Consider the following 13199-nt stretch of genomic DNA (forward strand, 5'->3'; position numbering starts at 1 on the left):
TCAGCCCCACTCCCCCCAACACACACAATCTCCCAACTGCCTGGAGATAGGCTGATATCCCATGAGGGGAGTGAGAAAAATAACCCTTGGCTCACAAATAGCACAGGGGAAGGAGGGAACATTTCCATGACTAATGGCTATGCTGTTCTTTTGTTTTTCAAGGAAATAGTTGCAAAGGAAAATGAAGTCCATCCTCTCTCTGTGTCTGACATTTGCTGGACTTTGTGCTGTGGTCCAGGTTCATCATGTACCTGAGCACCATAATAACCACGATGGTCAGAGAGACAAGAAACCCCCAGCACAGCCTAGCCCAGTCAGAGGCAACGTCAGAAGTGAACACGTGGCTGTTGAGCAAGTAGCTGCTAGCAATGCAGACTTTGCATTTAAACTCTACCAGCAGATTAGATCAGAAACAGCTGGCAAGAACATTTTCTTCTCTCCTCTGAGCATCTCCACTGCCTTTGCAATGCTGACCTTAGGTGCCAGGTCAGCCACTCTGAGGCAAATTCACGAAGCCCTCTCCTTTAACCTGACAGTGAGTGAAGAGAAGGAGATACATGAAGGTTTTCATCATCTCATCCGGATGTTAAACCTCCCTGACAGTCACATCCAGCTGAATATGGGAAATGCCCTTTTTGTAGATGATCGACTGAAACCACTAGAGAAGTTTTTGGATGATGCAAAAAGACTGTACGAGTCTGAAGCTTTTGAAAGCAACTTCCAGAATTCTGCTGAGGCTGAGAAACAGATCAATGATTACATCAAGAATAAAACACTTGGGAAAATTACCAACTTAGTGAAGGATCTTGACCCACTCACTGCAATGGTTCTTGTCAACTACATTTTCTTTAAAGGCAAGGTGTTCCACAGATGGGTACATGTTGCACATGCAAGCTATGGAATCCTGACTGGTGTCTAAAACAAGGACATGGATTTGTTGTAAATTAAGAGGCACTGGCAACGTTGTTAGGTCTATGAGATCCACCAAAATTGAGACTTGACCCTTGTTAACTTTTTAAAAGCATTACGTATTAGTCCAAATAGGAGATCTGGATTACAATTAGGTGCCTAAACAAAGGGCACTGGAATCTTTGTAGAAGTCAAGGAGGAGGCAGGGGGGACTAAGTCAAAGAGGAATCCCGTGTGCCTTCTCCCCACCACCTGAACTCCCATCCTCTTTCTCTAATCCTGCACTCCTTCTTGTCCCTAGCTCCATCCACCTTTTCCCTTCAGACAATCCCCTACAACCCAGGCACTTGGTAGCCAGTCTCCTACCTCCAGGGACTGCAGCTGGCTGGGAATAGAAAAGCAGTGGGGAGGGATGTAGTCCATCCCTACCTAATTTTTTAATCTGTAGTTAATTTCAGTGAAATTATTAAAAACTAGCTTCTTTTGACCAGCTTGGAAAAAATGTTCTCCTCAACTGTGCACTTGTTGCTGGTGAGCTGCATCAGCTGTCCTGACATTGAACAAGAACCAGAAAAAGAAAATAGAGGAAATATAAACCAAATTTCAGTTGCGGTCCCTCTGACAGACACAGGCATTGAGCCTCTACTGCGAGGACTGAGTAGAAGATATTTAGGTTGAATGAAAAAATTGGGTTTATTAATTAATCTGGAGTGCTCACAGGTTGAGGGGCCTCAGTTTATGACACAGCAGAGAATATTATAATATTTGGTTGACCTTCTTTTCTGAAAGCTACAGATTTGAAGAAAACCACACTACCAGTTCATTACACTTTTTGACTTTCATCAGGACTTCCGCTAATCACTATAAAATCCCAACCCAACAAGCATGCTGTGTTCTATTGAAATTGGCTAGCCAGTTGCAGGGCAAAGGCCTCTTTAGTCAAATGCCCAAGGAGGGAGGGATAGCTCAGTGGTTTGATCACTGGCCTGCTTACACTCCAGTTTGTGAGCTCAGCCCTTGAGGGGGCCATTTAGGGACCTGGAGCAAATAGGTTCAAAAAAAAAATCTGTGATGGATAGTGATAGGTCCTGCTGTGAGGGCAGGGGACTGGGCTCAATGACCTCTGAAGGTGCCCCACAAGAGAGGTATATTGCCGTAAATGTCAATTAGAGACTGGCTATGTTCAAATTAGTCTGATACATGTTACACATTTGTGTCTCTCAGTACATTCAATGGCATTCTCTTTCTTCTTGTCATCAGCTCGCTGGGAAAAGCCCTTCAGTAATTTGCTCACCGAGGAAGATGACTTTTTTGTGGATGCGAAAACATCTGTTAAAGTTAAAATGATGAACAAGGAAAAAGAGTATAAAATTCACCATGATAAGAAGCTGTCCTGCAGGGTGGTTGAAATCCCATACAGAGGAAATGCTGTTGCCTTATTTATTCTGCCTGATAAGGGGAAAATGAAGAAGGTGGAGAATGCTCTGTTGAAAGAAACGGTGTCTAAATGGAAAAAATCACTTCAACAAAGGTAACCATGCCACTGCTACTACATGCATGTCTGTTTGTCATGAAACAAGCTAGAGTTGGAAATGACAAACCATTACAGTAGAGCTACACTGTGCCTGTAAGTTCAGCCCCGAGTATGGGGCTCCACATGACATACTGCCTTAAGGGGGAGCACTGGAAGAACTGGCACATCAGACACACACCTCTGAAGCATAATGCCTCCCAGAATGCCCCTTTTACTTCAGATCGTTTGGCTAACGAGCTGGTAGAACACAGAGATGCTGAGCTCTTTCAGCACTCTCTGGAACCAAATGTAGCACTCTCTTAACTGAATGTAGCCTTGTATTCACATCCTACACACTATTGTAGTGAACTTTGTCATAAACATGCCGTGAGAAGTATCATTTGAAAATTAACAACTTTATGTCAATAATATTACATCTTGATAGCAACATTAAATGAAGAGTTATGAATTCCCCTGGAATGCTGCTGGTAGTAGCTCTTGAAACCCATGCTGCCTTGATAAGGTGGGTATGCTTAAGCAGGTCTATCTTAAATGAAGGAATGTTGTTTTACCTCACTTTACAGATAACTAGCATATAAGTTCCTACAGATGGCAAGAGAGAGACAAGGCAACCCTTCATTTCAGGCTACATGAGCTAGAAGCAAGAGCCTGAGGCCACCTTCACCTCCCCTGCACACACCCAGCACTGTCTTTGCTGTTTAATAAACAGTGGTGTGAGGGGTAATCCACAGAAGAATCCACTTCAAAGGGTGACCGGACTGCAAAAGTGAGGGGCAAAACCCAGGCTCTCCAAAACCTAGCTATCTCTCCCCATTGCTCCCTCTTCATATAAGAAAACAAGAGGAATCAGCCCTTTGGACTTTGGGGACAGACCCTGACTTAAGTATTTGGTCAGTTATGTTGCTGAGCAATTGAATCAAGAATTTTACCTTCTACCAAGTCTCGTTTGTTAAGGTTAATTAATAGTAAGCATTTTATTTTTATTTCTGCAGTAGCCATTTCAGAATTTAATGCCTGACACTATTACTCAGGTAAAAATCTCTCTTTGTTTTTAAATAACATGCCTTCGGCCTTTAATCAAAACTAACCCAGTGGTACCCAATTATTTGGTTAACTCCATTTAAAGTATCAAACTATGAGATGTCGGCCCCTTACAGTAGCAAATGACCTAATAGAGTTGAACTGTCCAGGAGAGGGCTGGGCAGTGCAGAACATGTATTTTGGTGGAAAGCTGAGGATGAGGAATACATTGGCATCACCCTGCAAGTGGTAAGTAAGGCTATTGGAAACCAAAATGTGGCTAGTGTGCTGCTGCCAGACTGGACCAGGGCTCTACACAGACACTTAGGGTGTGACCTGCATGCCAACAGGCTGATTGTGAGAGATCCAAGTTAGAAGCTACAGCAGCAGGTCACTGTGAGCCTCCTAAAGTTACAGGACAGGTGATAACAGAACCCCTCACTGGACTGAATCGCACCCTGGAATGTGATATCCTCCTAATCCAATTGCGTCGGGGAACAAAGAAGAAGCATCACCAATATCACCCATGCAATCCCCTGGGAACTCGAAGGGATTACCCCTGTATGCCACAGCAAGATGGAAAATCCCTACTTCGCCTGTGTTCCCCTGAGCAGCTGTGTTAGAAGTAGAGGCAATCCAGCCCAAAACACGATCATGGATCAAGGAATCCAACAACAGTTTTCTAAAAACAGCACAGTGGCTACATGTAGCTAGAGAAAAATAAAACATGTAGGGATGCAATTTCGCTGTGCATGTGTGTCCCCATATTTGTAAATGGGACAACAATATTTACTTCACATGCTGGGGCACCGTGAGTCAAATTCATTGGTAGCTGAGATGGTTGGGTGGTGTACAATATCAGCCTCAAACATTTAAATATACAACACTATGATAATATTTTACCACCACTTCGTATTTCTTTTTCAACAGCACAATCAACCTGTACCTCCCGGCATTCTCTATATCTGGTACCTATGATGTGAAAGAGCTGCTTCAGAAAATGGGTGTGACGGATGTCTTCAGTGACCAAGCTGATCTGTCTGGAATCACTGGGGAATGTGACCTGAAGGTGTCAAAAGTAAGTTTGAAAATAGAGATAGTGCTAAATGGATTTGTCTGTTATTTTCTTATCAAATTTCCCATTCCTGTTTCCAATCAGGCCACTGGTAAGATGCTCACTGCCCAAGGAAACAGGTGATACGGGATGCAGCATAAGGAGAACAGGTCCAAAGACTAGCTCTCAGTCCACCCAGGAGTAGCCGTTAACTTGCTTATTACAGTTAATTTGGAGACTCTGTGAACTCATTTGACCTTCCGACATGGTTTGTAGAAGTCAATATCCCCAGAGAGAGAATAGGGCAGGGAAAATGCAATTTTAGCTATTGATAACATAAAATGATTACTATGCAAAATAGTATGACAACAGTATACAAATACAGGGTACTATCCTATATTTGGTATTTATGTGACCCCTTATTACCATAGTTGTTGAGTGCTTTAGAGTTCGAGAATCATAGAACACTGGAACTGCAAGGGACCTCTAGAGGTCTTGAAGTCCAATCCCCAGATCTCACAGTAGGCCCAAGCACCATCAAGCGTATCTGGACCATCTCTGACAGGCATCTGTCTAACCTGCTTTTAAATATTTCCTGTGATGGAGATTCCACAACTTCTCTAGGCAGTTTATTCCAGTGTTTAGCCACCCTGACAGTTAGGAAGTTTTCTTAATGTCCATCCTAAACCTCCCTTGCCCATTGTTTCTTGTGCTGTCCTCGGAGGCCAAGGAGAACAATTTTTCTCCCTCCTCCTTATAACACTCTTCTGAGTACTTGAGAACCACTATCATGTCCCCTCTTAGTCTTCTCTTTTCTAAACTAAACAAGACCAGTTCTTTCAGTTTTCTCTTATAGCTCATGTTCTCTAGACATATAATCATTCTTGTTGCGCTTCTCTGGGGCTTCTCCAATTTCTCCACATCTTTCTTGAAATGTGGTGCCCGGAACTGGACACGACACTCCAACTAAGGCCTAACCAGTACAGAGTAGAGTGGAAGAATGACTTCTCGCATTTTGTTCACCACACTCCTGTTAATGCATCCCAGAATCATCTTTGCTTTTTTTTTGCAACAGTGTCACACTGTTGATTCATATCTAGCATGTGGTCCATTATGATCTCTAGATCCCTTTCTGCAGTACTCCTTCCTAAACAGTCACTTCACATTCTGTAGGTGTGAAATTGATTGTTTTGTCCTAAGTAGAATATTTTGCATTTGTCTTTATTAAACTTCATCCTATTTACCTCAGACCATTTCTCCAGTTTGTCCAGATAATTTTGAATTATGGCTCTATCCTCTAAAGCGCTTGTTATTCCTCCCAGCTTGATAACATCTGCAAACTTAATAAGCATACTCTCTATACCAGTATCTAAATTGTTGATAAAGATATTGAACAGAACTGGTCCCTAAACAGACTCCCGTGGAACCCCACTTGTTCTACTCTTCCAGTATGACTGTGAACCATTATTAACTACTCTCTGAGAATGGTTATCCAGCCAGTTATGCACCCACTTTATAGTAACCCCTTCTAAGTTGTATTTGCCTAGTTTATTGATAAGAAGATAATGCAAGACTGTATCAAATGCCTTACTAAAGTCTAGGTATATCACATCCACCACTTCTCCTTTATCCACAAGAAAACTTATCAGATTGGTTTGGCAAGATCTGTTCTTTACAAATCCATGCTGGCTGTTACCTATTGCATTATTTTCTTGCAAATGTTTGCAGATCAGTTCCTTAATTATTTGCTCCATTATCTTTCATGGCACAGAAGTTGAACTGACTGGTCTGTAGTTTCCTGGGTTCTCCTTATATCCCTTTTTATAGCTGGACACTATATTTTGCAGACAACCTTGTGTTGCTTTCCCACACCCATCAACACGTGCAGGAAAAGATTCAACGCCTATGCACCTTTGGATGCCAGGTTGGACCAAGCGTTAACCAAAAAACCCCAGAGATTATGACTCTCAACATAGATTCACCAGCACCAATCAAGATAGATGATGCAGACTCACCCAGAACATGCAGCTTTCCATACTTGGGCAGCATCATCTGCCATGATGGAGGCACCTAAGAACAACATCCAGAGCAGACTGAGCAAGGCCAGAAATGTTCTCAGAAGTATGAACAGTATATGGAGATCTACACAGTACAGTGTTGACACCAAGATTAAGGTATACTAGAGCTGTGTCATATCAACACTATTACATGGCTCAGAGTGCTGGCGGATGACAGAGTGTGCCCTTGTCAAGCTCTCATCCTTTCATACCACTAGCCTTCAACAATCTCCAACCAAGACCTGCTCCTGCAATGCCACCAGGAGGACATGACCACTGTCATCATGAGAAGATGCTGGAGATAGCTAGGGCATATGATGAGAAAGGAGGCAGATGCCATTGTAAAGACAACACTTCACTGGACACCTGAAGGACGACAAACGTGGGAGGCCCAAGACAACCTGGTGGCATACTGCTGAGGTAGACATGCAGAGAATGAACTACAACTGGGACACAGTGGAGAAAATGGCCAAAGACAGACAGAAGTGGAGGACCTTCACTGCTGCCCTGCATACAAGCAGGCATACAAGGCTTTAACTAACTAACTAACTGACCCTATTTGCCCTTTTCCAGTCTTCTGGAATCTCTCTTGACTTCCATAACTTTTCAAATACGATAGCTAAAGGCTCAGATACCTCTTTTATCAGCTCCTCAAGTATTCTAGGATGCATTTCATCAGGTCCTGGTCACTTACAGACATCTAACTTTTCTAAGTAATTTTTAATCTTATAATCTTTAGCCTATTTTCTCCTCAACACCCCTGTGAGGTAGGCATTTACACCCACTTTACAGAGGAAAAATGAAGCACAGAGACGCTGAATGTCTTGCTCCAGGGCACACAGGAGGTCTGTGGCACCACCTCTCCCAGTACCCTTACACTTAGTGAGTGGTGTCTTATGCCATGAGTCTGCAAATTGTCCGTGGAGAGAAAATCAGAATCTCACCATGAAGTCGTAGAACGGAATAAGGCAGAGAAGGTTGGAGAGGTAATATACTTTACTGAAATGGGCAAGTTTTCAAGCTTCACACAGCTCTTTCCCAGGTCTGGAGAAGATAACTTAAGCATCACAGCTAAATACTAAGTGGAAAAGACTTGTGCATAAGGGTGCTCACATGCTGTAGGAGACAAGTTATAAGGCAGGATGACTAAAGGTTAGCTAGCAGCAGAGTTGTTAGAATTTCTTGTAATGAGCCATGTATGCAACATATTGTGATAGACATGTATAGGACCGATGGGCCTGAAAGCAATAAAAGACAAAAACAACTCATTACCTGTGGGCAAACTTTTCGCCAAGTGATCCCTCCGTATCTATCCCCACTTGCATTTAGCTGTGACCCTCTGGTTATCTTCTCCAGATCCGACAATGAGCTATGCGAAGATTAAAAGATTTCCCCTTCCACAAGCATAAGTTGATTCACTAAATGCTGTTGTCTGTCATCTGCCATGTTATTGTCATATGTTGGGGAAAAAACAGTCATAATAAAACTGCAATATAAGGAAACAGTATAAGAACAACGTGAGAATTAGTTCTATGTGTAATTCCAAAGAAAAAAAGAAATAGGTTCACACTTGCACTGTGAAATACCAGTTCACTGTACCCAAGCTGCAAATGTGTCTGACAAAGGCACAGCAGGGAAGTCTACCTAGAATCTTTCCATCCTGTGTTAATCACCATTCACCTTGAATTGTCTTCTATTTTCTGAGACAAACTAACACTCCGATGCACAAATATAGTGAGAAGTCCTGTGACACCTTACAGACTAAGATATTTTGGAGCATAAACTCTCATGGGCAAAGACCTGCTTCGTCAGATGTGTAAGTAGGTCTAGAGGAGGGTCTAAAGTTATAGGTTCATTAAAAGGAGGGCATCCCAGTCAAGAGCAGGACCAGAGTTGACAAGGTCAGTTCAGTCACAGAGGATGTAGCCCATTATCAGCAGTTAATGTGGAGTTGTGAACATCAAGAGAGGAGAAACCAGGTCAATTCAGTCAGGGAGGATTTGGACAGTTATGAGAATTTAATGCAGAGGTGCGAACATCCAGAGAGGAGAACCTGCTTTTGTAATTGGCCAGCCACGCCCAGTCTCTGTTCAATCCTTGGTTGATGGTGCCAAATTTGCAAATGAATTGCAGCTCTGCAGTTTCTCTTTGGAGTCTGTTTTTGAAGTGTTTTTGTTGCAGGATGGCTACTTTTAAAATCTTTTACTGAGTGTCCATGGAGACTGAGGTGTTCTTCTGCAGGTTTTTGTATGTTACCATTCCTGATATCTGATTTGTGTCCATTTATTCTTTTAGGTAGAGACTGTCCCGTTTGGCCAATGTGTATTGCAGTGGGACATGATGGCATAGATTATATTAGTAGATGTGCAGGTGAATAAGCCCCTGATGGTGTGGCTGATGTGGTTAGGTCCTGTGATGATGTCACTGGTGTAGAGATGCGAACAGAGTTGGCACCAAGGTTTGTTGCCTGGATTGGTTCCAGGTTTAGAGTTACTGTGTTGTGATCTGTAGTGGCTGGTGAGAATTTGTTTCAGATTGGTGGGCTCTCTGTAGGCGAGGACTGGTGTGCCTCCCAAAGTTTGATAGAGTGAAGGATCATTGTCCATAATGGGCTGCAGATCACTGATGACGCACTGGAGAGGTTTTAGCTGGGGGCTGTATGTTATGGCCATACAGCAATTCACACATCATCATAGGACCTAACCACATCAGCCACACCATCAGGGGCTCACTCACCTGCACTTCTACCAATATAATATATACTATCATGTATGTATGTATGATTTCTTCTTGTTTTCGAAGATATAGACTAACTCGGCTACCCCTCTGATACAAATATAGTGGAAATTGTTTATTTGTGATAGCGAGACAATTCTTCTATATTGTTAAAAAATGAATTAAGGGAGTCCCCCCTCTTTGTGAGATGAGCTAACAAGGGATTTGATACATGCAATTTCATCTCTTCCCATGATTGTTGCCTGACCCTTCCAAATATTCATAGGCAAACCCCTGTTGAAATCACAGATAGATTGGCCTGGGTTGGAAATGCAGGGGTGGGTTATGTTTGGTGTTGTCAGTCCTGTACTCATTTGGTTTTTCTTGCTTTACTTTCTTAACAGTTCTGATTTAAACACAAGCGAGTTTGTCTCCAGCTGTTCCCTGTTTTACACACACACTGTGATCTTCACTTTATTTCCTTGCAGGCTGTTCATAAGGCTGTGGTGGATGTTCATGAGAATGGTACTGAGGCTGCAGCAGTCACTGTAGTAGAGACTATGTATTTTTCTGCTGCCTTATTTGATCCTCCTACCATTAAATTCAACCGGCCTTTCCTGATGTTGATTGCTGATAAAGCCATCCGAAGCATCCTCTTCATTGGGAAAATCGTAAATCCCACAGAAAAATAATTCTCCAGTCACTGTATATGTCCCAGTGCTTCAAAGAAGCTAGGTTCACATCCCTTGGAGCATATCACAGACCACACCCATGTATTAAGACAACTTTGTGCCAGTGACTGTAAATAACCTGCAAGTGACATAAATTCCAAACAAATAAAACATGAATGTGGTCATTTCTTCCCTACAAACAAACAGCCTGGTATCTCTGTGTATTGGACAAGTGTTGGTATATGCTCAGGTAAATGTGAGAGCAATCCCTTGCAGCTGATGCTGATAATAAATGGGGGCAGAGGAGCTTCCAGGCAGAGGATGAACTATCACTAGTCAGGTTATAATTCACATAATGTGTATTATGTTAATTTTGAATTATTCTAGCTTTTAAGTCAAAATGTCATGTTATACCCAGTCAAAGGCCTACTAGGACTCTAAGTATAATGTCAACATTATTACCTTTATCCATCAGAGTTGTAGTCACATTCATAAAACTTAAATTAGTTTGACAATGTCTATGTTAACTGGTATTATGTTACCTTCCTTTAATTCTTTATAAATAAAACCTTGTATTAGCCTTTCCTTTGTCCTGAAGTGGAAAAATTATCTTTATCATCTGATGTGACTAGATTTTCTGCTTCCCCCAAAATAACGGATTAGAAATATTTATTCAACCCTGCTGCCTCTTCTGTATTACATAGATACTACAGTTTCCATCTACAAATCTACCAATTTCATTCTCAAGTTGCTTTTGGGACCTAAAATACTTAATCAACTCATTCTACTTGCCACTTACCTTTCTGGCCATACATTTTTTGCTGTGCCCTGTTGCTTCTCTTTTACTTTTTTTACAATTCTTAGCTTCTGATTTACATACATTATTAGCAGCTCCCCTTTGTCCATGGTTAATTTGATTTCTCTTCCTTCATCAGAAACCAGTTTCTGTAGTATATGAGTATGGGAATTTCCATTAAAAAGAGAAGCCACATCAACTCACAAATTTCTATGAGATTTAAATCTTCATTATATTTCAAATTTAAACATACGTCTGGTGTCCCTCACTTTGTTCTCTCATGCTTGGATCTCTCCTCCTGGAAAAGTTGGAAGACGTGGTCACCCTAACAATCATAGTCAACATATCCCATCCTATAAATTCAAGTCAATGGAGGAAAAAAGGAATAAAAAGGCTTTCAATTTACTGAGTTAGTTTATAGTTCTGTTGGTTCCAAATGATAATTCCATTGTTAAGAAGATTTTGATAAGTGGGCATCATGTGACTGTTTTGATGCAAATTTAAGTGGGCCTGTGTTGGAGGCGGAGAGGAATGAAAAACAGTACATCACATTCTAATCACAACAAAAGATTGAGTCCCATATCTCTCGTAAACAAGGGCACATGCAGCACATGCATTAACCACAAAGGCACAGCCAGAAATTTGGCCCTACCAGCCAGAAGAGAATCTCTTTCTCAGGATACCACTGAGCATTTTTTGCCTCTAGAATCAGACTTCTCCAGTGTTATGCTGCCATGAGTGCTCCTTGATGTCTGTATATTCTAATCCCCTTTGCTGGGTGGTAAAGGTGATCCATACAGCAATAAAACAGCGGGGGCCGTACTACAGTGTGTTAGTCTTACCTTAAGGGACGAAGGTAAGTAGTTCATTTATGTTGACTGGGACCAATGTCAGATTGAAAGCCCTATTATTAAACAGGTCATCCCATTCACCCATTTTAAATACTGGCACATTAGCTTTCTACTGGTCTTCTGCACTCATTGATATTCAACATTAGCGGCCCAGTGAACTCTGGTCTTCCAAGACTCCTTGATATTCAACATTAGCAGTCCAGTGTACTAAACAAGCCCTTTTTAAATTCTTGGATGCAATGCACTGGTCCTACTGATTTAAAAATTTCTACTTTTAGTCACTGCTAACTTCTTCCAGAGATACTAGTGGACTAAAAAGAATGTTATCACCATAATCCATAAATACATCATCAGCTTCTCCCACTCCAATATGGAACTCATGCCTTATCAACCGTTTAGAATTCTTTTTGGGGGCGTGGAGGGTGTTCAAAAAGTATATGGCCAAGGGGGATCCCATCAATACAATGTCTTTGGACTTTCAGAAAAGCCTTTGATGAGGTTCCATAGCAAAGGCTCTAATTTAAGTGAAAAAAATGGTCATGGGATAAGAGAGACAAGCCTCTCATGGATCAGCAAGTTATTAAAAGGCAGGATATAAAGGGCCAGAATAAATGGTCAGTTTTCAGAATAGCATGAGGTAAATAAGCAGGATCCCTAAAAGATCTGTAGTGGGGATGTTCAACATAGTTATAAATTATTTAGACAAAATGGTAGAGTTAGGATGCAAAGATTACAGATGGTACAAAATTACTCAAGACACTTAAATCCAAAGCTGAGCATAAAAAGTTACAAAGGGATCTCATAAAATTAAGTGAGGAGGCAACAAAAAAGCAGAAGAAATTCAGTATTGATAAGTGCAAAATAATGCAGACTTGAAAACACACTCCTAATCATACTTACAAAATGATGGGACGTAAATTAGCTGTTCCCATTTCTGATGCAGTATGCTTGCACGCTTGCCTGCAAGAGCTGAAATGGTAACCCTAGTCAACTAATTAGGTTGCATACTGGACAGCTTTAGGCTGGAGGCAGCTTATCAGCAAGCAGATCACCTATGAGGGACTGGAGGTGGGCTACAAAAGCCATGAACTTGATGGTAGAGAAGACTGTAGGGTAAAAAGGCTACAGAGCCACCAGGTAGGAAATGGGAGGAGTATTTGAGGGACTGCAAAGATAAGTTGCATAAAGAAAGTCCTTGGGAGGAGAGAGTAAAGAGAATGGAGAAACCAGATGGGGAAGGCTCAAGAGATATGGAGGCAGCTCAGAGAAAGGCAGCAAGGTGTAGGAAATGGACTCTGAGTGAAGATCCCTGAGCTTGAACCTGGAACACAGGATTAGCCTGTGTTCCCCTGCCCACCACTGTAGGAGTGGCACTGTGAAGTAGTGAAGCAAAAGATGGCCTGAGACTGAGGGAGAGAGGAACCCTGATACATTTCTCCTTCCTGCCCCCAGTACCCTGGCCGAGTTACGAAAAAGTTCCTTGAACAAAAGTGGGGCTGCAGAGGAACTGATGGGATGTATCTACTGCCTTGACCAAGCTAGTCCTCAGAATCACCTGCCATCCAGCAGTCAGTAGAGTAAGCATGATACCA

The 13199-nt window shown here is 41.9% G+C and overlaps 1 protein-coding gene across 1 annotated transcript; it reads left to right on the plus strand.

Moving 5' to 3' along the window:
* Window positions 1-175: 175 nt before the first annotated feature.
* LOC142015291 (alpha-1-antitrypsin-like) lies at window positions 176-9981 on the plus strand. The gene is made up of 4 exons (XM_074998735.1): window positions 176-854; window positions 2170-2440; window positions 4394-4541; window positions 9778-9981. Exons 1-4 carry the CDS (start codon window positions 182-184, stop codon window positions 9979-9981), a joined length of 1296 nt encoding a protein of 431 aa, XP_074854836.1. The 5' UTR covers window positions 176-181.
* Window positions 9982-13199: the final 3218 nt, after the last annotated feature.

Source organism: Carettochelys insculpta, chromosome 6, assembly GCF_033958435.1.
Source record: "Carettochelys insculpta isolate YL-2023 chromosome 6, ASM3395843v1, whole genome shotgun sequence".
Classification (NCBI taxonomy): Eukaryota; Metazoa; Chordata; order Testudines; family Carettochelyidae; genus Carettochelys; species Carettochelys insculpta.